A 20,931-nucleotide genomic window follows, 5' to 3' on the forward strand; every position below is an offset into this window, starting at 1 on the left:
GCAATTCCTGGCAACCTCCCCACACCCCTCACTCAAGCAAACGCGTGATATTGCAAAGAAAAGCGGTGGGCGCGGGTCGAGAGATATGCAAGAAATTTCTTTACCAGTACTTGATTTACTAAATGCCCATCAATTGACGTGCCTTATAAGCATTTGTAAACATTGCCCGCCCATGTTTTATTTATTGGCGTCGTCCTGATCGTATCAAATAAAACGTACAGGTTACATATACGGATAAAAGTGGAGAAGTAAACAATGAAGTTCGCTTTCAGGCGCCACAAGTTAAGTTTGACACGAACGGCTTAACTATGCACTACATGGGTCAGCAAATAGTGTTATCGACTGAGATTTAGCGGAGGTATATATACGGCGATCTCTCAGTATCAAAGTATTCTATCAAATTTAGGTTTTGCAAAGATATGCTTTAGGATCTCTGTTTCTTTGAGAGGGGCGATGACTCGTGAATTGCAGTATAGATATTTCACTTCTACTGAGGAACGCTATCTTAACGAACGCTGCAAGGTTTATTTCAAGGCTGCTTTCGTAACCGCAGTCTGTATAACTTCCCGGCTTTAACCGAACTCGGGCCTACAATGTCGACAGTGTCATACATCGCCTGCCATGTGAAAATTAATGGCAGGTAGGCTTTCGCGTACTACAGCGAAGGTTTCTTTAGCTTACGCCATTCTACCGCAAACAATGCAGACTGTTGGTCTTGGACGCACGGAAACAGCTGGCCCGTGCTCTTAACATTCGAGCTCCATGGAAGGCGTTTGATGTTTTAGCGCGCTAAGGGTTCGTGACGTGGACACGGCAGGATGCCTTGGTTGAAATGGTGGCCTTCTCTGCGTTGCCAGCATTGTTTAAAACTACCACTGAAACGGAATCGGTATGTATCCGTATTACGTTTCGAAGTAGATCGATCTCGGGAGAGTTGGTCGATGCTAGGTTCTGCGATCGGCATCCGGATCCACTGCTCTGCGGCACAATTCCGAAGAGTAGAATACTCGGAGCCGCGTAAGCCGGTTGAAGCGAGAAGGAACAGAGACAGCGACTGATGGGGAAAGAATGCCATGCTAACAACCGGCACGTCTTTCGCACAAATGACCCTGCTTTGATCGGGTGTCGGCCACTTGTGCGGGAGTTTTATCTGGGGACACACACTCCTTTGGCGCCCCGGCGCGCAGCCAGGGGCGAGGCAGGGGGGTGACCGCTCGCGGGGGCGTGTTCGATATCAGGCCGCCCCGGAAAGGGTGCCGGCACCGGGGGCCGAGCTCGCGTCACGTGCCGCCGTCGCAGCTGCCGCCAAGGCGAAGAACGGCGGCCATTTCCGCGAAACGCGCGTTCTGCGCCGATCCGCCGGCCCATCGCGGGGCCCCGAGCGAGTGCCTGCTGCCCGGACGCGTCTGCGGCGTCGAGGCAAGAGCCGACTTTTTCCCGCCGTGGGCGCCAAGACCGTCGCACGTGCGACGGAGCGTGCGCGCCGCCCTCGCGAACCTGATTGAAATAGCTTGGCGACACACGTAATCTAGAGTGTTGAAACAAACGGGCCGCAGGAATACAAAAAGCAAACGTGGCCCTGGGCCGCGAGAACGGCAGCATCGGTAGGGCGCCGCGCGCAAATTACCACCGCTGATTTAGCCGATGTCACAACACTTGTTCTCCGCGAGCCGCAAGCTTGATTGGCAGGCCACGAGCGCGCCCTGCCAATCAAACCTCTGGAGGCGGCGCCAGGCGAGGCCCCTCCCACGGAGGCCACGCTGCGCGCCGCTCGCCGGCGCAATTCTAATGCACCGTGCGCTGGCAACGAGGAACTCTGCGTCGATTTCTGCGCCGTTGCGCGTGCTCGGACTCTGCGCGCGCGGGCCCTTTGGAGCGCGTCCCAGTTCCGTGGTAGCGTCCCGACGTCGTCCGATGTCCGTGTGCCTCTAAAGTGGACTAAGCCGCGCCGCCGGTTGCCCCTACCCTGCGTCGTGTGTGCGCGCGCCAGCCCAAGGCCGAGCGGCGGCGATGTCGTACGGCCAGTTCGGTTACTCGTCGTCTTCGCAGGTGAGCGCCACATGGCAGCGCCGAGGCCGCGCCTCTCATTCGAGCTAACCACCGGGGACTGGCGTCTGCGTCCCCAGGTCGTTAGTTCGGGTGCCACGGGGGGTGCTCGCCCGTCACCCGCTGCGCTCCCGCAAGCACTTGGTGGCGAGAAACGAGCGGTCTGCACGCGGAAGCGTCTGCCCGCGCGTTTTGAGCCTCTGCAGTCGCGCGCTGTGGGGCTCAGATTTTGGAGGTCACGTGCGTCATTGTTAGTGTTATCAACGTTGTGGATGCGCCGCGCTTATGGCCAACAACTGCCGCTGTGTTGCAGCGCTGTGTGAACAGCGGGCGTGAACGTCCGGTTTTGAGCCGTACGTGTGATAAGAGCTCCGTGCGTTACGACTTCTTTTCGAGAATTTGGTGCATGTGTCTTCGTTTTCGGTTCTTCTTCGTATGGCTTCAACTGTAAGGGTGTCCTTTGCGAGTTCACAATGTGTGAAGCACAAGTTCACAAGAGATACTCTTATTGAGAAATAAACGCACAGCAGGATTATGTGTGTTGTGCACGCAATTCTTGAATGTAGTCGTAGCAGTGTTTTTTGCTGCCGGTTCCTCTAATCTGCAGCTCCATGCAAAAAAAAAAAAATCTGTACAAAACATCGAATAGACATGAACTTGAGCTGGATACTGGTGCCGACATGCAAGCACGCGCAGAAATTATGCAGAAAGCTTTTCGGATCAGCCGCAGAATAAGGAGGGCTCTATACTTGTCAAGAAGTGCCAAGACAGGTGCAGATGCTTCCCGTATTCGTCGGTCCTAGCTGACTGGTTGCAATAGAGTCGCAAATGTTTACGCCGCGAAGAAGTGGTTTGGGTAAACGCAGAGGCGCGCGATTCATTCACCCGTATATATAGTCCTGGTGTACGTGCACTTGAGCAAGGCCGTATCACTAACGGCTACACCTTCGCTGAAAATACAGCAGGGATATATATATGTAAAAATTCTTTGACGCACTGACTGATAAGAGCTGCCAGGGTGCAAAGATACATGACAATACATAATACTCTCTCCAAAGCATGTTAACACGTGTGTTTAATAATGTTAAAACAATGTATGTATACGTTCATAGCACGACATGTATTACCGTCGGACATAATTTCGTAACAGTACTCACGGCACTTTGCAGTCGTAATGAAATATTATACCGATAGCTGTGCCCACATATTGTATGTAATCATATTTTTTAATTCGTGCGGTCTGTGTAATGCCGCATCGTCTCCAATAAAACCTTGCGGTGAAAGGCTTCTTAGTGAAATGCAATCTTAGTCAAGTACAGCACAGCTTGAAAGTGTATATACATATATATAGTTAATGTTTAAGCGTGATAATGACACCACATGATCAATAAATTAATTTGTTGAAAATAGCGCAGTTATTGTAGTGTATGCGGCAATTAACAACATTTCTTATTCCCAACAAGAGGAGTCAATCTTGCAATCCGAACAGTGCACTTGTTACGCAGGCTTTCTTTATTATTATTATTATTATTATTATTAATATTATTATTATTATTATTATTATTATTATTATTATTATTATTATTATAGAAAAGGGTTCTTGTGATGGCACTAATGGCGCCTCTAGCTATTACCTTTGTTATTACTACCGGGTATATTATAATGTTCCCGTACAAGGAGGCGCGTTTCATCATTTCAGGCAAAAATGCAAGCAGCAGCTGGCTATTCCATTATAACACATGCACGATTGCAATCACGCACGTCCATTCGCTTTGCATGGGAGGTTTGCAGTGTTCTGTCTATATTCATAAATTAGTTCACCCCGGATTCTATAGATCAAGTTACTGTTATAAAGTAGGAATTAACCATACAGAAATGAAAAAGACTCTGTCTCCAACAGCGTAACAACACTACTCGTTGTTACACAAAAAATTGCAGAAGCGAAACAACGGCTATTATGCTTCGGCTGCGATATACTTCAGTCAATGTCAAAAGGTAGTTGCGATGAACTAACAATTACTTGGTTTAGCGCAGTCTGCACCTACGTTAATGGTTTGCATGTATTGAACTGTGTGATATTTTCTGATGCAGACAGAACACTTTTTACATGAAGCGGCGGAGTTATAACTCGACACAGCTCCATATTAGCACATTAACAGTTCTAATTTCATCTCACTCTTCTCCTCCCGGAGGACGCCTGTTTGTAGCCGTCTAAAGTTTGTCGATTCCCTAAAGCTCGTCGTTGCACCCGTTGCGCAGGCACATAAACATAGTCCATTCCCTATCCGGGACAGCATCACGAAACCAAAAGTTGATGATGGCCACAAGGTTGTTGTTTGTTTTAATGCTGAGCGAGTGGGCCAATATGTCACCGAAGGGCCGGCTATACCAATCATCAAAACAAACTGCAGCGAGTAAGGAAAGTATGAAAACACAAAACAAATGAGACAAAAAGAAAAAATAAGTAAAGACAAATAGCGGTGGAATGGAATATCACTTAACTCCAGTACAACCTTCAATACAAAATATAGCGCGCAGCATCGGCTACATGCGAGCGTCCAATCACAGTGTCCGTTATGCCAAAACAGTCTCAATATGTATACAGTCACGGCATAAAAAGGAAAACAATGAAGAAACAATAGTATAGTTCAAAAGACAGCGTCGTCCACACCTGCTGCAGTTTAATATTCTATAGTGAGTTTTTGCTAGTCAACAATCCGGCGGATGGTTTTGGTGAAGCATGTAGGAAATCGTTGGAATATAACTTTTTTGACGTCGACTCGAAATAAGTTCTGTTATGAAGAACCTAGCGGCTCCGGAAAGTACGCTCCGGAGCCCTCCGTAACTAGCTCGCCCCCTCGTCCCTCTAATTAGGAGCAGGACAATGATTACCTATAGGTGCACGATTCAAATTTGTTGAAACTTGCGCTTGCGCGTGAAGAAGCGGGAGAAACAAATTTGTACGTCACGTGCTAGTATATATATATATATATATATATATATATGGCTTCTTGTTCACAACTGCATGCACGCGCACACGCACACTCGAAAGAAAAAATATGTTAAGAAAGAAAAACTGTTTTTGGGACATGCCGCATCATTGGTCTGTACTGTCAATTACACCGCCGGTTGTGACATTGTCATATAGAATATCACAATAGGACATTTGTCAATATGACATATAGAATATGAACTGTCTTCTGGCCAAAGCATCATCTTTAATAATGGAACAAATTTAACTTAAAGAAGACTGTTCCGTTCCATGCTCAGTGTTACCAAAAAATACGATAATCAGCCGCATTTTCATGCTCAGAACATCTACAAACTACATATAATTCTGCACTGTTTGCATGTACATGAACCTCTCGGAGAACTTGCCAATATTACTAAGTTAGGAGAGCTGTATAGGCTCCCGGTAAGTCCTCGAGGGCGTAAGTTGTCCTCATTTCGCCGAACACATTTGGTATGTTAAAGAGAAAAGCGATTTCATACGAAAGCGCTTGGCATTTATCGCAAAAGGCAGAGGGCTGCCAAACCTTGTATGTATTCTTTGTCCAATCACAGAAGGTCAGTGTCCGATTTTAGCCTGATAAATAGCAAAGAATTACGGGTGCCGCGATAACCACTCCAGCGTTCTTCTTGTATACTTCCCATGCACACGTGCTAATGTCCAATTGTGCTGACATGCTCGAAGTGATAAGGGCCTAATGGGGTGCAGCCGCAACGTCTGGGAAAGCATCGGGGAGAAAAGAGCGGGGCGAACCATGGATCAAGAAATGCATTGAACCCCTGGACGTGATAACTAGAGGGAGAGTTCGCGGAAAAGGATGCCATTCTAATTGTTTCGCCAAGAGCACCGCATGAGCCTTAACGTAATCGCATAGGCGAGATACAGTGGGGGACAATGGCCCAAGGTATACGTCACGGCTGGGAACAGCAAAAGAGCAACGGTGATCTTAACTGCACTTCAGGGATTAAACCGTGCGCGACTGCAGGAGTAGCACGTTACAAGCGTTACCCCACACCACGCAGCGATGATTCCCAGCATCAATGTACGACACAAGAAAGACGATAACGGTATAGCGTTTAATAAAGACACGCGCTAACAAAAAGCAAAAAAAGAAACCGTTGGATATCATAGGTGAACGACAGGTTTTCAGTAATTGAAGATATTGATGGGGTTCTAGATCCCAGGCTCCACCTTGGGCGATGGAGGACATGGACGTTAGAGACTGGAGTTTTTTAGCGTACCTGTAAATCTAAGTATAACGTTCGAGTAAGTTCTAAATCACCCGCACGAAAGCTTTTGCATGTCGCTCTTATTGAACTGCGGCTGTCGGAAATCAAATCCACGACCAATTACTGTCGGCAGCAGCGCCATAGTCACTGAATTGGCCACAAGAGTGAATAAAAAAAAAAGAAATGCACAAACTTGCACAGTTTACGCGTAAGCTATACGATGCCTTAAAATATTCACCGCTGGGCGACTGCGTAATTGTGGCAATCGCATAGCAGCCCAAAATAATGGCTGAAACGGTGGCCATTTGTAACACATATGATACGTAAAGCCTTGTGAGCAAAATACTGCTTTTATTTTAATAGCACATGAAAAATAAAAACGTGGCAGCAGTCGCTCGTTTGGAAATCCACATGCGGAATTTGCAATCAATTTGACATGCTAAATACCGTTGCACGCCCTTGCACTGAAAACTTTAGCACTTAGACTGTGCACTGCAAACCAATCTCGCGGGCTTAATTAAGAACTACAGAGGCCGCAAACCATTTGTGAGAGAAGCATGGAAAAAAAAAAGAACGAGAGAGAGAGAATGACGTCACACAACTTATCCTCTTATAACGCGAATTTAAAGACGAACACACATCGTCTGTGCAAATATACTATGTACAGTCGAGCGCCTCTACAACGAACGCATTCACAACGAAATGACCTCTATAACGAAGAAATAATTCCGTCCCGGTTATACTGTGGACTGTGCGGTGCACGACCTTTACATTGAAGTGACCTGTATAACGAATTATTTCGGAGACCCCAAGCACTTCATTATAAAGGCGTTCGACTGTACGTATAAGGCTAGCTCCTTTCCACCAATGAAACTGCGTTCGATTCTTTACGTACTTCTCAGGATTCCTTGTTTATTGTGCGCAATGCATGGAAAAGAGCGAAATCGAGGTTCTGCGTGCAGCCGGCAACGTGAAGAGTCGCTCTTGCGCCAAAATTCCGGGTGTGCAACGCACGAAAACGTATGGCGGAATAATATGAGCGTATACACTTGCCGACGTTGGTGACAACCGAAAAGCGCACTTCTGCTAATTGTATTAGTTAAACGGCTTAAAACCGGAATCACCCGCCGCGGTGGCTTAGCGGCTACGGTGTTGCGCTGCTAAGCACGAGGTCGCGTGATCAAATCCCGGCCGCGGCGGCCGCATTTAGACGGGGACGAAATGCAAAAACGCCCGTATCGCGTGCATTGGGGGCACGTTAAAGATCCCCTGATGGTCAAAATTAATCCGGACTCCCCCACTACGGTGTGCCGCATAATCAAATCATGGTTTTGGCACGTAAAACCCCGGCATCCAGTTCAATTCAAACAGGAGTATGTTATCAGAAATGTAATTTGCCGCACTTTTTAATTGCATTAAAAGTATCATACCATGGCATAATGAGAATCGTGAGAATAAGCTAAGGCAAAATAAATTGCAAAGGTAGAGAAACAAGTGTAATAACGGACAGTATATAGTGTGTAGTGTACATATCAATGTCAGTTTAGCGGCTACCAATATGAATGTGTCGTTCGATCTCGGCGTCACAACGTGACAATTCGGATTTACGGCATTGTGACACCTAATGAAATCTATTTCATGCTATATATAAACCTCGTGGTACACACTTCGAGAAGAAACAAAAGCAAAGGCTTCGTACGCACCCGAATAATCTATTGTAAAGAGAACAGCCACGGCGCATCTTCGTCGGTTGCTCATCACTCGCTCACATCCATCTACGCGGCTTCTGACGCCGATTCATGTTGCGCCCAGTGCGCGCTTCCAAGGTGAGAAGAGATAATCGAGCATTGGAGCTCACCGCTGAAGCCAGCGGAGTGAGTCCGTCTGGTTGTGTCCCGAAGGGAATGAAATTTCAAGCGCGCGACAAACCCCATATAGCCCTAACTTAATTCCATATAGTTTGGCGCCTGCGCTTTAACTGGGAAGCCGACACAGACGATTGTTCCGGTTCATCCGCTGCGGATGAGCCGAGAGCGAACGAGTTGCTCATCTTATATTTGTACACGCACCTGCCACCATATAGCCTCTGCCATTTTTATTATATTAGCGCTCCGGTAGTTTGATCTAAAAACACGATTTCGAAGCCCTCCCCCCCCCCCCCCCCCCCAAAAAAAAGTTTCGTTTTTTCATTGTGGTTTGTCTTTCGATTCAGGAACAGACGGTTCGATTTCGGTTAAACTCCAGAGCGATGAAATAACAGTCGAAAACAGTTTGAACCGGTTTATGTCCGCGAGTATAACCGAGTAATAACGACAGGAAAGCAGCGAGAATCTATTTTACGATGAAACTCTAACGCTCATATAGCAGCGCACAAGCAGAAGAAGCGGAGGAAGTGAGAGTTCCCGCAATGCCCCGAAGTTCCTGCACTGACTCAAGATCTCTGGCGAACAGGGGCCCATTGGGCGCGGAGCAGCTGAAGCTTCGTCCTGTTGCTCGTTTTTGTTTGTAGTCGACGCCTTTTTGACCAAATGTATACGTAATGGTTAACTCCACTCGATATTGTTAAAACAGTGCAGCGCTGGTGGAGCCACAAGGTGAATGGTTAAGGCGAGATTGTATTCTTTTTTATATATATATTATTTATTTTGTATGCTTTGTAGCTGGTTAGATTTAGTCTCAGCATCTAACGGGAATTATTTGTCTCACTCCGCGCATCGACCGACACTGCGCGTTTTGCAGTCTTCTCAACATTCGATAGAGAGCACAGCGGATATGCGCGGCATGGAGACACGTGCACAGTCGTTTCTTGCAGTAGCTCTCTTGTCGCCTTTTGTTTCACTGCGTCATTGTAGCTTTGAGTGGCCGTGGAGGTACTATACAAGCAGCAAGGTGTCAACGCGAAGAAGCGACTATAGGTGCACGTATTGTCGCCGGGCACGACGCATATTGCGATGCCTCAACTTTCTCTCAAAATGACGGGCAATGGAGAACTATATTTAGGATGACGACGCAATGCTCTTTTTGTATATGCGTATTCCCGAAATCCCAGCCGAATTCTCTCCAGGCAGCAAGCGCGTGCACTACATTTCGTTAAGAAATCACAATGCTTCTCCTATAGATGAGGGAACAATTACACTTCAATTCTTTTCCAATTCCCACTTGTCCGTGGTCCAAGCAACGCCACGCCCGCATTATCACCTGGGTCAGCCGGTCGTGAGCGATGTATGATAAGAAGGGAATAGAATCAAGCGAAGTAAATGCTTAATAAATCCTTAACTGCGTAGCGGCTCTAATGCTGTCATAAATAGCATAAATTACTTGTGCACGGTGACGTGCTCGTCTCAAAACGCGGTTGCCGTAAACATTAACAATAAAGAAAATGCTGAAAACACCTGAAAAAAAAATCAAGAAATGAAGCTGTGCGCGGTTTCCTTTCGGACGCTTCATTCCATTTACTAAGTTCATAGTTTACTTTTCTGTCATGACATACTTAAATGGCGTATAGGTATGCACAGTGGAACACAAAACTTCACGGAACGCGAGATCTGAGAAAAAGCTGAGTATCTGCGCAGCCTCACAACGCAGCCTAGTATTCGCATTCACAGCCTCTACAAGTATATGTGAACACCATTGTTATGTTCAGTTTTACTGACTGCTGTTACAGGCTGCTCGGAAATTGAACGTTCTCTGAGAACTCGTGGTCCGTAAACTTTTGCGGTTTACAGATCACGGGATTTGCGTGTTGTTGACCCACAGCGGAGGCTCAGTGGCTATCGTGTTGTGCTGCTGAGCACGTGGTCGCGGGGTCGATTCCCGGACGCAGCGCCGTGGCGGCCGCGTTCCGATGGGCGCGGAATGCGAACAACGCACGCGTACGATACTTCCTCTTGGTCCACGTTAAAGAACCCTAGGCATGGTGTAAACACGAGCGCTGGTGTTGTCCTATAGGCAGTCAATATACGGCGTCCCTCATAACCCACTTTGCCAGTTTCGGCACGTTAAACCCCCGAATATATATATATATATATATATATATATATATATATATATATATATATATATATATATATATATATATATATATATATATATATATCCCTGCGTGAGCAACAGCCATCCCATACATAGGAATAACTTCCCTTTTCATCCGACGCATTCTAGGGTGACCAGTTTTAAGCAGTAAGGAGGGCATCACTAACCCATTTGATGATAAAGACAACAAAGAATCAAATGAATAACTTATTGAAAAAAAAAAACTAAGCAAGAAAACAAGCATTTAGTGAGTCACTTAATGCACTGCAAAGTTGGCTAGTTCTATTCAGTTTAATAGCGCCGTAACTTCGACTTTTAGCAATACTGCCGCTTCGCATTGAAAGAAATAAACTATTGTAAAACCTCAAACAATTTCACGGCCCATATAGTTCGCAAATTGGGGATCTTGGCCATATTCGCGGCTACTAAACTTCGCGATTTCGGGCTTATACGACTTCAGTTGGGCTGCTAAAGTTACTTCACATTAAAAAAAATATATTTCTCACTTTTCGAAAAAAGTGCAACCTGTTTAGCTTTCTACGCGGCAGCGGTTCTTTCATCCGAAGTAATCTAGCAGGGGAAGAGAACGATATGTCATGTGACAGCAGTCTTTCCTGCTTCTTGGGACATTCTTCATTCAAAACCACTGGCGCTCCACCGACACGAGGGTCCGTTACATGGAGAATGGGGTCGACCCTTACGTTGGAACGGCAGCTCGAAACATTCAGGGAGCCCTCCGATGCCAAAGGTTCGATGTTTCCACGGCTTACCGATAGCACTCTCCTCCAGAAACTGATAGACAACAAAAATCTCTGCATGTTCGTACTCGCTAGGTGTATACAAGCCATGCTGCAGCCCTTTCACTTGCCCTTTAACGGCGTGTTAGTGTCCGATATGAGGACCAAATTCCCGCGTTGTAACGCTGACATGGCTGCGACGTAGCTGCATGGAGCCAGGCAAGGATGACAAGGTGCCTCTAACGGCCTCACTGATGAAGCCAACGCAAGCCGCCTGGCTGATCAAAGTACGGTACACTACCTCTCGGCGAGGCCGGAGAATTCCTGCACCGCATTTGAGAGGACTGTCATAGCGCAAGCTCGCGCAGCCAAGTAAATCGAAGTGGCGCCTTCGAGTTGTTTTTCCATCTATTCTCATTTCCATTAATTTATCATTTATTTAATTCAATTAGTCAGTACAAGTAATTTCCCCTATGCTCTCCTTGGTGTCTTTGTTTGTTGGCTTCTTATGATCCGATTAATAAAGATCGGGCCTCTCAGTTCCCTTTCTTCTCGTTCATTACATAAGAAAGTCTCGAATCCGGCAACATTGATGCCTACAGGTAGCATGTGCGGGTTTATTGACCAGTTGCTATTCACCCAAAAATATCACGTACTCGTGACGCCTGCGGCAGAAAAGATGTTTCACATCCGCCGCCTAGATTTGTGAGCGGTGCGCTGGCTCCGAGGGTTAGTTCTAGTAGTAAAACATGAATACCCCAGAAAGTGGATGGCAAAACGGCGCCGCCGTAACTCAATTGGTAAGAGCATCGCACGCGTAATGCGAAGACGTGGGTTCGTTCCCACCTGCGGCCAGTTGATTTTTCATCCATTTTCATTTCCATTAATTTATCATTTCTTTAATTCAATTAGTAAGTACAAGTAATTTCCCCGATGTTCTCCTTGTCGTCTTTGTTGGCTTCTTATGATATGATAAATAAAAATTGGGCCCCTCAGTTCTCTTCTCGTTCATACATATATTAGTTTTCAGCATAGTCTTCATATTTCTTCCCTGAATATATCGCGTGGATACACATTTCGCGTCATTTTCCAATCGTGAAATTCGCGTAATTTAAGGGCATGCAGAAATTGAGGTTTCTACAGCATACATTTTTATATAAATATAGTGCATTTTCACGACATCCTTTCCGCGATTACTACTACAATGCGTCCTACATTGTGATCCGCTCCCTCCCGGCGTATTGCCGTTTTGTGGAACCGATTGCGGCTCCCTGTATATACTGAAGCTGTCTTATCTAAAGAGAGCCAAAATTCCATTGAACTCGAAACTATGTCCCTCTTTCTTGCATATGAATTACTTCTGAATTGAATTCTGGGGTTTTTAATGTGCCAAAATCACGACTTGATTATGAGGCACGCCGCAGTGTCAGGGACTCAGGATTAATTTTGATCACCTGGGGATCTTTAACGTGCCCCAATGCACGGGAAACGGGCGTTTATTTATTTATTTTTTTTTTTTTTTTTTTGCATTTCGCTTTCATCAAAATGCGGCCGCCATGGCCGGGATTCTATACCACGACCTCGTGCTTAGCGGCGCAACACCGTAGCCGCTAAGCCACCGCGGTGGGTGTGAATCGCTTTTAAATTGGGTGGAAATAATACTGGCAACTCCCTGAAACAGCTTGAAGTTGTCAATAGAGCACACACGACGTGATAATGAAGCAACACTGTTTGCTTGCAGGCCTTTAGTGGTAGTCGAAGACAGATACCACACACGTGCCACACGTTACACATACAGCGGTGCTGAATTTTGTGATAGAAATTTTTCGTCCAGATACTTTGAACTATGTGGGCGCCTGTGGAAATTATAAAAATAATGAAACAACGAGAAATCTTTACGTACAAATTACTGTGTGTGTGTGTTATGGACTCGGCTTTTATTTGTATCAAAATAGGCGTGTGCGAATATTTGAAATTTCGAATACGAACCGTACGCTCCTTTCTATTCGATTCGTATTCGACCCGGGAGTTCACAATTAGAAATTGTCGAACATTCGCTTCTGTTCGAATATAAGGGACAGCAACACTTACCGGGGTCCCGAGGTAGAGATAGCGATGCAGGTGAGGACTGCTCCGAATGATTTTGCTGCAGGGAAGTTGCGGCTTTTGTGCAGAGGCACCCGTTCCTAAGCGAACAGCATGGAACAGATAACTCGTGATCAATCATTTCTAGACATTTAATAAGAATGCCTCGCTTTTAGGAAGCCTATATACGATTCATTTTCTTTTGGCACAATTTAGGCACATAATCTAGTATTTAGTCAATCTCACCATATTTGAACCCCTTTAATACAATGCGTGGTGCTGTAGTATCACACTCCTTTGCTTCAACGAACGCAACTCCTTGCATGCATCTGGTGATGTACCGTTCCTTTGCTTGTGAACGGTATCACATGCATGTATCAAACAATGTAAATAAGTCTAATTCTTTTACTAACCGGACTCCACACAAACTTTAGATTTGACTTTATTTAGATATGAGCAAATATTCGATATTTGATTGAATATTCGAAAGTTATTTTTCTTGAATATATGTATTCGTTTCGATTACAAAATCGAACTATTCGAACACCCTTACAAGGAGAGCATCCTTGAAGTGCATATAAGTACTCTTCCCAATGCGGCAATTTTCAGAACGTAGTTACAAAGTCTTAGCAGATATGTAGGTGATAACTACGGGTGCGCCAATACCTTGCACCGGCGCACACGGTGGCCGACCGGTTTTAGAGTCGCAGGTGTAGTTTTGAGATAACGCAAACATCGGCTTTTCTTTTTACGCGCATGTTTTTCGTAAACATGCTATTTTGCCGCGGCATCGTGGGTTAAATTTACCGATTCATCGATCAGAGTGCAGTACGCCACTGTTCGTATCGTTCCGAGAATCTCGAAGGCTGCATTTCAGCTTTGTTTTGGTGAGGATTGCAATGCTCCACGTAGCGGAGGAACGGGCAAACATGGTCCAATGACCGAAATCTTACAATCGTGCCGCTCAAAGGTAGGGCTGGCAAAGAAGATGAAAAAATTCGGAGGACGCTTAAGCTTCGCCTTTAAGAGTAGAACGCGACAGCATTGAAAGATCCTTGACTGCTTCTCACGCTTCCCGGCAACTGCAGCTTATGTAACCGTAACGTTTACCGGTAAACGCTGGTGGCGAGCGCTATGCACGAAGGCGAGCATTTTGGTAGAAACGTGCTATTGCGTGGGCCGACCCCAGAGGTAGTGCACAGCCGCGACAAAAAAAAAATGCCATTTTCAGGTTTCTGTAATTGTATTACACTTTTAATATTGAAGTATGAGAAGATTTAACATAAAAGGCATGCGCTGTCAGCGTTTTGCTTCATGAAATTTGTTTGTAGGCTGTCATTGTCAAAATTCCAAGGGATAACTTTGTCAAGAATGTAAAACAAGGTATGAGCAACTTTTGTGATAAAATTTTCAACTGGGGTGCAGTCATTACAAGATATACTATGCCGTGGTATCACTCGGCGTTGTGGTCGGCAGCGAGATTACCACTTCGTGTGTCTAGTGGCGGGCCCATAAAGTTTCGTGATTTACGGATGGCATGAGGATATACCGCAGATTACACAAGAAAGCTGTCGCTGTCTTTGTCGACTATCTTCGATGGTTTTTACCCCACAATTTCTTTGTCATCCTTATGTACACATTTAGACTTAGGAAAAATTATTCAGAACGATAGAGGCGGGGAGGGATTGTTTAAAACGGCATGACCAAATGGCGCGCAAGCTTTTAGAAAGTCTCTCACAAGGCTTCACATTGAAAACAAACAAGCACAGTGCGTAACTCACGCCCCCCCCCCCCCCCCTTTCCACTGACCCCGTGATAGGTTAAAATAAACTGAATCGCACAAACACGGGAAACAACAGAAGGTTTCCATAGCGTTTTCTTATACTGTAGAATAGCAGGCAAATAAGCTCTCCATTGAAGCCTCACTGACGCTAACTTTCTGGAAATTCTTTTTGGTGATTTTATAAGCTAGACAATGTCACATTTCTCGCCTGCCTTTCACTTCACGTGTGGACGATCGCTAACCAACCACACACGCTAGGCAGAAGCGCGCGGACAGTTTTGAGATTCCTTCAGTCTGCCCTGCACGAGGATCGTCTCAAGTGTGTACAGCCGCGGTCCTTCCTGAATTCACACAGAATAAGTTTGCTGAGGCACTACTTCTAAAGCACTCCTTCATACAGCCAGCACTGCTACCTGCTGCCGGTTCGTCATCGTTGCGGGAGAAAGCGAAAGTGCTTTTCCGCACAATTGGCCACGGAAGAAATGAGAGAAATGCAAGCTGTGAAGAAAATTACGTCTGCCACGCCTCCCCACCCCCCGAACCTCTACCTTTTTTGTTCTTACGTCAACATTCTATGTATAACTTCTTTCATTTTTATTTTTATATCTTTTTCCGTAAACATTATTTTTTGCCTCTTATATGGGCCGTCCTGACATAGTGACACTTATACATGGATTTAATTCCACAGTATCTGTTCGCCCCTCCATTCCAACGATTATGGTGATACCGGTGAGGGTCGAACCGATAAAAGAAATAGAAACAAATTAAGCAGCTATTGAAGGGGAACAGAGCCATCGTGTTATTCCTTTCCTGATAAACCAGTCAGCCCCATTATCTGAATTTCGCTCTGGTGTCGGGCCACAGTATACGCTTGGAAACTAGCTCTGCCGTTTACATGAAAGCTTTACAGTATCGCGTCACTCATTGCGTATGTCAAGCTCTATACAACCAGAGAAAGCTGACGACATATCTCCATAATTATAGCACAATAACGGCAGTTTTACGTTTCCGAAGATCACGAACGAGTTCTGGCTGAGAAGCGTTATATACATATTCACAGAACAGCAGCTCCACAATAGCACTTAGAAAACGAGCAAAGCAAGCCCCATTGCCTGGGGGCTGCAGCGCGCCCGAAGACTCCGGTTCGTCGTCTCAGGCAGGACGTTCGCATGACAAAGGCAGCCGCCGGGATGGGGGGGGGGGGGGGGGGGCGCTGCATTGTCAAGGTCGGAAGGCAAGGCCGTTGGCCCGCGGTCATTCGACCACGAGACGCATGGCGGCAGTTATGGAGCGCTATAAATATTACGCGGCCCTCGCGAAACCCAAGCGAGGGAGATTTATTTACTATAGAGGCAAGTGTATAAGGAGACGAGAGACAAGCCGCAGCTGGCCATATACCGTAGCTGGATGCATGCATGCACTCATATCCGAGAGGAAGAAATGCAAAGAGGCGTCGTGGAGAGGGCGATGACGGAGCGCGGCGAAGGGAGGCTGGGCCACAGCGCGGGTATGCACGCGAAAAACCAAATCAAAAAGCCCGAGGGTGCCACAAGGAGCACGCACGCGAAGATGCGGCAAGGCACGAGAACGCATATATATAGAATGCGTATATGCTTGCGATTCAACTGTGTATGCGTCCATCCTTTCGGCGTGTATCCCCCGCAGCTTGGTGCTTTGGCGTATATATAGTATACTAAACTGGACATGGTGATGTGCGGTGTACGTGCGCGCCGTTTCTCGGTTTACTACTGTTGCGGCCGAACACAGTTCCCTCTCCCTCTTTCTTCATCACCCCTACTCCATAATTTTTAGTAAACCGGCTTGTTTTAGATGGTGGACAGTTTAATCCAATCAACAAACGAGAACGCAATCAATGCTAAACTTTTGAGAAGTTCGAAGTTTAGACATCTGTACCGCACATTATCGCTGGACAATGTGTCGAGGTATACCGATTCGGCTGAATTTGCTGTAGAGGTAGCGCAGTGCCTCAGTGAGTCTTACTACGAGTGTTGAAACCTCTTCGCTTTGTGAGGCACGCATGGACACGAATACAGTGGAGCTTTGACAAATATCATTCATTGCTGACAGGAAAGTAAAACTGTTCCACAATTTATTGGTACAAAACATGCTATGAGAAAAATTACGTTCGGGCAGCGAAACGAATATTAACTCCCTACGTCTTCAAGGTGCACTGTTGTATAAATTAACGTGCGCAAGCGCTGCTGCAAGACACCGTCATTTTTGTCTCGCACCCCAACCCGGCGTATAGCGAAGTTCCTTCTTGAATTCACAAATACATCACATGAAATCGCAGAAACAGTTGTGGCGGACTTCTTATAGCAGTCCCAGAAAGCGTATGATATATATATTTTTTTATGGTTATTGTGACACATGCGCATAGTCGTTCTACCATAGCGCCTAAGCAAGTGTTAACAAAAGCGAAATCAGTTCCAATCAACAATTCGGTAAGAGCGACGTTTCATAATAAGACAATTGCTCTCGGTACCTTCATCGCTGTTCTCTTGTCCATGGGTCGAATTCGCAAAGATGTTCATTCGTGTGCTTTTTGCCATTGGCCAGCCGTCTTCGCTAATAATATGTCCGGGGTCACGAAAGGCTCGCAGCTGCTCTAACGAAGCGTTCTAGCGTAAGAACGGAATAAATTAAAAGAGCGCAAAAATAGGACACGGACAAGACAAGACAATACAAGACAAGTAATAGCACATGTGTCTTTCTTGTCCGTGTCTTTTTTGCGCTCCTTTAGTGCACGCAGTCAGTTCTCCGACGCGGATGTCATGACTAACTGACAAACAAAATCGTGAAACTTTACCATCACGTCCAACAAAAAGGTCACGAGGTCGTTTTTCAATGGGTACCTGGCCATTGTGGAATCAGTGGCAATGATTCCGCCGATAACGCTGCTCGAACAGCACATCAAGAAGAGCACAGCGTTCAAATTCCGCTTTCGAGGACAGACGCCGCAAGGCAGCTTCGACACGTGGCACGCAGTCTCTCATTGACCGTGTGGAACGCGCCAAACTTACGACTTACAAGACTGCATCGATTAAACCCATCCCTGCAATTCCGACCTCCACTCGGACTTCCTCGACGTGAAGCTACGCTTCTCTGTCGCCTTTGGTTAGGAGTTACCTTCACAAAGGCATACTCTGCATTAATTGGAGTGACTGACAGTGCAGCATGCGAGGTCTGTGGCACCGAAGAAAACATCGACCACCTGCTGTGCCACTGTCCACGATATGCCCCCAAAAGACAAGAACTTGCCAAAGCTCTCCAAGAAATGGACAATCGGCCGCTTTCTGTGCAGGTGCTGCTGGAACACCGGCCCCATCGCTCTTTGGCCCATAAAGCGGTGAAGGCGCTTTTGTGCTTCTCAAGGACGACGGGCTTGTGCGACCATCTGTGAATATTAATGCAATTTCTATAAGACCACACGCGTCAGCGAACTCACCCCAATTTCCTTCTTTCCTTCCCTCCTCTCTCTCCCTCTCATCTTTGTTTTTCCATTTCCCCGGTGTAGGGTAGCCAACCGGACGTTATTCTAGTTAACCTATCTGCCTTCTGCTTTTCCCTTTCCCTCCTTTTAGTTTATTCGGTGTAATGAACCAACTCGCCCAACAACACGACTTTTTAGCGTAAGAACATTTTGCGGCTATGGCCCCTGTTTCTTTTTTTTTTAATTTGGCCCTTTCATTGTATGTATTTTCACCTGAATAATGACTAGTCGCGCAATTTGTGCTCGTCGCCTGCAGTGCTCGTCGCCTGCAGTGCTCGTTGCGCGCAGTTTTTTCGCAAGGTCGTGCGAATAAGACGGTGAAAGGGGAATCGAGTGAAAGCGGCCGTCACAGCTGCCTAGCGCCAATTATGGGTTCCCACTGGGTTCTGTTTGTGTACCTCTGGGATGTTATAGGCTTGCGAGCACTTGCGCAGGCAGCTTCAATCTCCCTCAATCATCTCGGAGACAGCTTGCAATCGACACACGGTGCCCGTATCGTACGCCCACCTACGGGCTGCTTTCACGCCGATCGATAAGGAAAGCTCTTCGCCAAGAGCTCTTCTCTGCACAGGTGTGCTGGGCAATCGTTCTTATCCTGGCATTGAGCTGATAGCAGCTTCCACACAGCGCTCCCTGGAAAGGCATTCTATTGGAGGCAGCACTTGAATGGAAAGCTCCTGCCAAATGTCACGCTGATATATCAGCGTACGCTGCCAGCGAGGCGTTTCTTCTTCTTTTATGTTTTCTGAGTTCATAGTCGGGCAGTAGACAAAATAAAAAGAGAGGGGAGGAAGTATGATATTCCAGTGAAGGAAAGACATCGGCTACCGTAAAACAGGACAAAGGCGCCTTCCTAATTTGGAAATAGGTCATAGAACACGTGTCATACCCGCACAATGATGTCACCAGAAAGGTAAAAAAAGTTTTTCACTGAACTTGAGAACGATTACTGCTAGGACTACACATTTGACCTGCGTATCAAGAACTCTTTCATGTGGAGGGCCCAGTCGTTCACGCTGACGACTTGCAATAAATCCGCTTGAAACAGCTCTCAAAAGTGCTCTGTTCTAACACCATCGCGAAGGTAATGCGCCAAATTCCTGAGCTTGCTCGGCAAAAAGTTTCATAATCCTTACAGCAACCAGGTGTTAGTGCTTTCCTACGTGCACGGGTGTAGTAGAACAAAGTATCTTGGCCTTTTCCTCCTCTCTAGTTTTAGTAACACACACGGCATGTTGCTTGCGTTGCGCATGCCTGCAATCCGACAACTTTATTGGCGTTCGTATCTGCACCGTGCATCAAGCGTTAGTTAACTCTCTTCCACTACCCGTTTCCAATTTCTGTTCATGTGCCTTTAAATACGTGCAGCAAGCTTCTTTTTGGCCGATTAAGAGCGCATTGCAGTGTCTTGTTCCGCGTCATTGTTGATAAGGGCTGGTGATTGGGGTTTTTAGTACAGATGCATCTTCGTGGGAACCGCGCAAATACACAAAAGGACACATCACTGGTGTGTGTCTTCCTTTTCCGCGCCCTTCGTACACGGGCAGTGTATTCGCCAAAGAACAAGCCCTGCATCCGCGCTGTGTAGGTCGAAGCGACAGCCGAAAAAATACGGGAGACAGCAGAACTTTGTAGATGTCGTCTGCATTCGCTGCCACACCAAAGGCAAATCTTTGGTGTGCGACATCAACAGAGGCCGAATAAGTCCGGAGCGAACGTCCTCACAAGAAGGCTTATATTCGTCTAAATGTTGGCTCCAGGCTGATGCATACCACGTTATTACACTGTTTCGTGCCTCCATCTTGCTGCGACCCCCTTCCTTGTTTGCGTTTGGTGACAGAGTTGCAAATAAAAAAAAAGAAGGGAGTGTGGGAGGGGGTCCTAAAGTAAGGCAAAGAAGGGATAAAAGACAGCCCTCTTGAGGTGAATGAAGGGAAATTTTCTCTCTTCTCGCATTGACGCGTGTATGTTGTGTAGCAGACTCTGACTGAAGAGATTAACGAATACATGCACTTCGCCGAGGGCTGGAGCTGTACGCAACAAGAAAGGGCCGTAGAATTAATTCACATGAAAATTGAGCTAGATTGCAACATGACTCTCCATAACTTCTAGTTAATAGCTAACTACGACGCTCTAACAGAAACTAATGGCATCATCACATCTTCTGTTGCCGAGGTGAACAAGTCTGCTGCAGTCGTTAAACGGGTTTACATGAGACAACGGCGGGTAACGTCGTCCGTGTAAGTTAGTTCGGATGTTCCTACAGCGATGTCGACACGTTGTATACAATGCAGCGTTTTCGCACCTGAGCCCTGGTCTCGCCATTTTCCCATCAAGCATTCTTTCCAATATTTTCTTTTTGACAACTTGCTTAACGATTCAGTGCAAACCTAACACCTATGGCGTAAATATAGCAGGAAGAACTAGAACGGCGGTGAGCTTATTTGCGTCATTACCAGAGAAGCTATCAAGCATCCACACCTTCCTACATGGAA

At 46.3% G+C, this 20,931-nt stretch overlaps 1 protein-coding gene across 1 annotated transcript in view; it reads left to right on the top strand.

Moving 5' to 3' along the window:
- The first annotated feature begins 1,803 nt into the window (after nt 1-1,803).
- The window catches only part of LOC126545384 (uncharacterized), a 183,841-nt gene continuing 164,713 nt past the window's right edge, over nt 1,804-20,931 (top strand). The window contains exon 1 of the mRNA XM_050193222.3: nt 1,804-2,049. Within this exon, the coding sequence (XP_050049179.1) occupies nt 2,011-2,049 (39 nt within the window). The 5' untranslated portion in view covers nt 1,804-2,010. The remainder of the gene's footprint in view (nt 2,050-20,931) is intronic.

Source organism: Dermacentor andersoni, chromosome 1, assembly GCF_023375885.2.
Source record: "Dermacentor andersoni chromosome 1, qqDerAnde1_hic_scaffold, whole genome shotgun sequence".
Lineage (NCBI taxonomy): Eukaryota > Metazoa > Arthropoda > Arachnida > Ixodida > Ixodidae > Dermacentor > Dermacentor andersoni.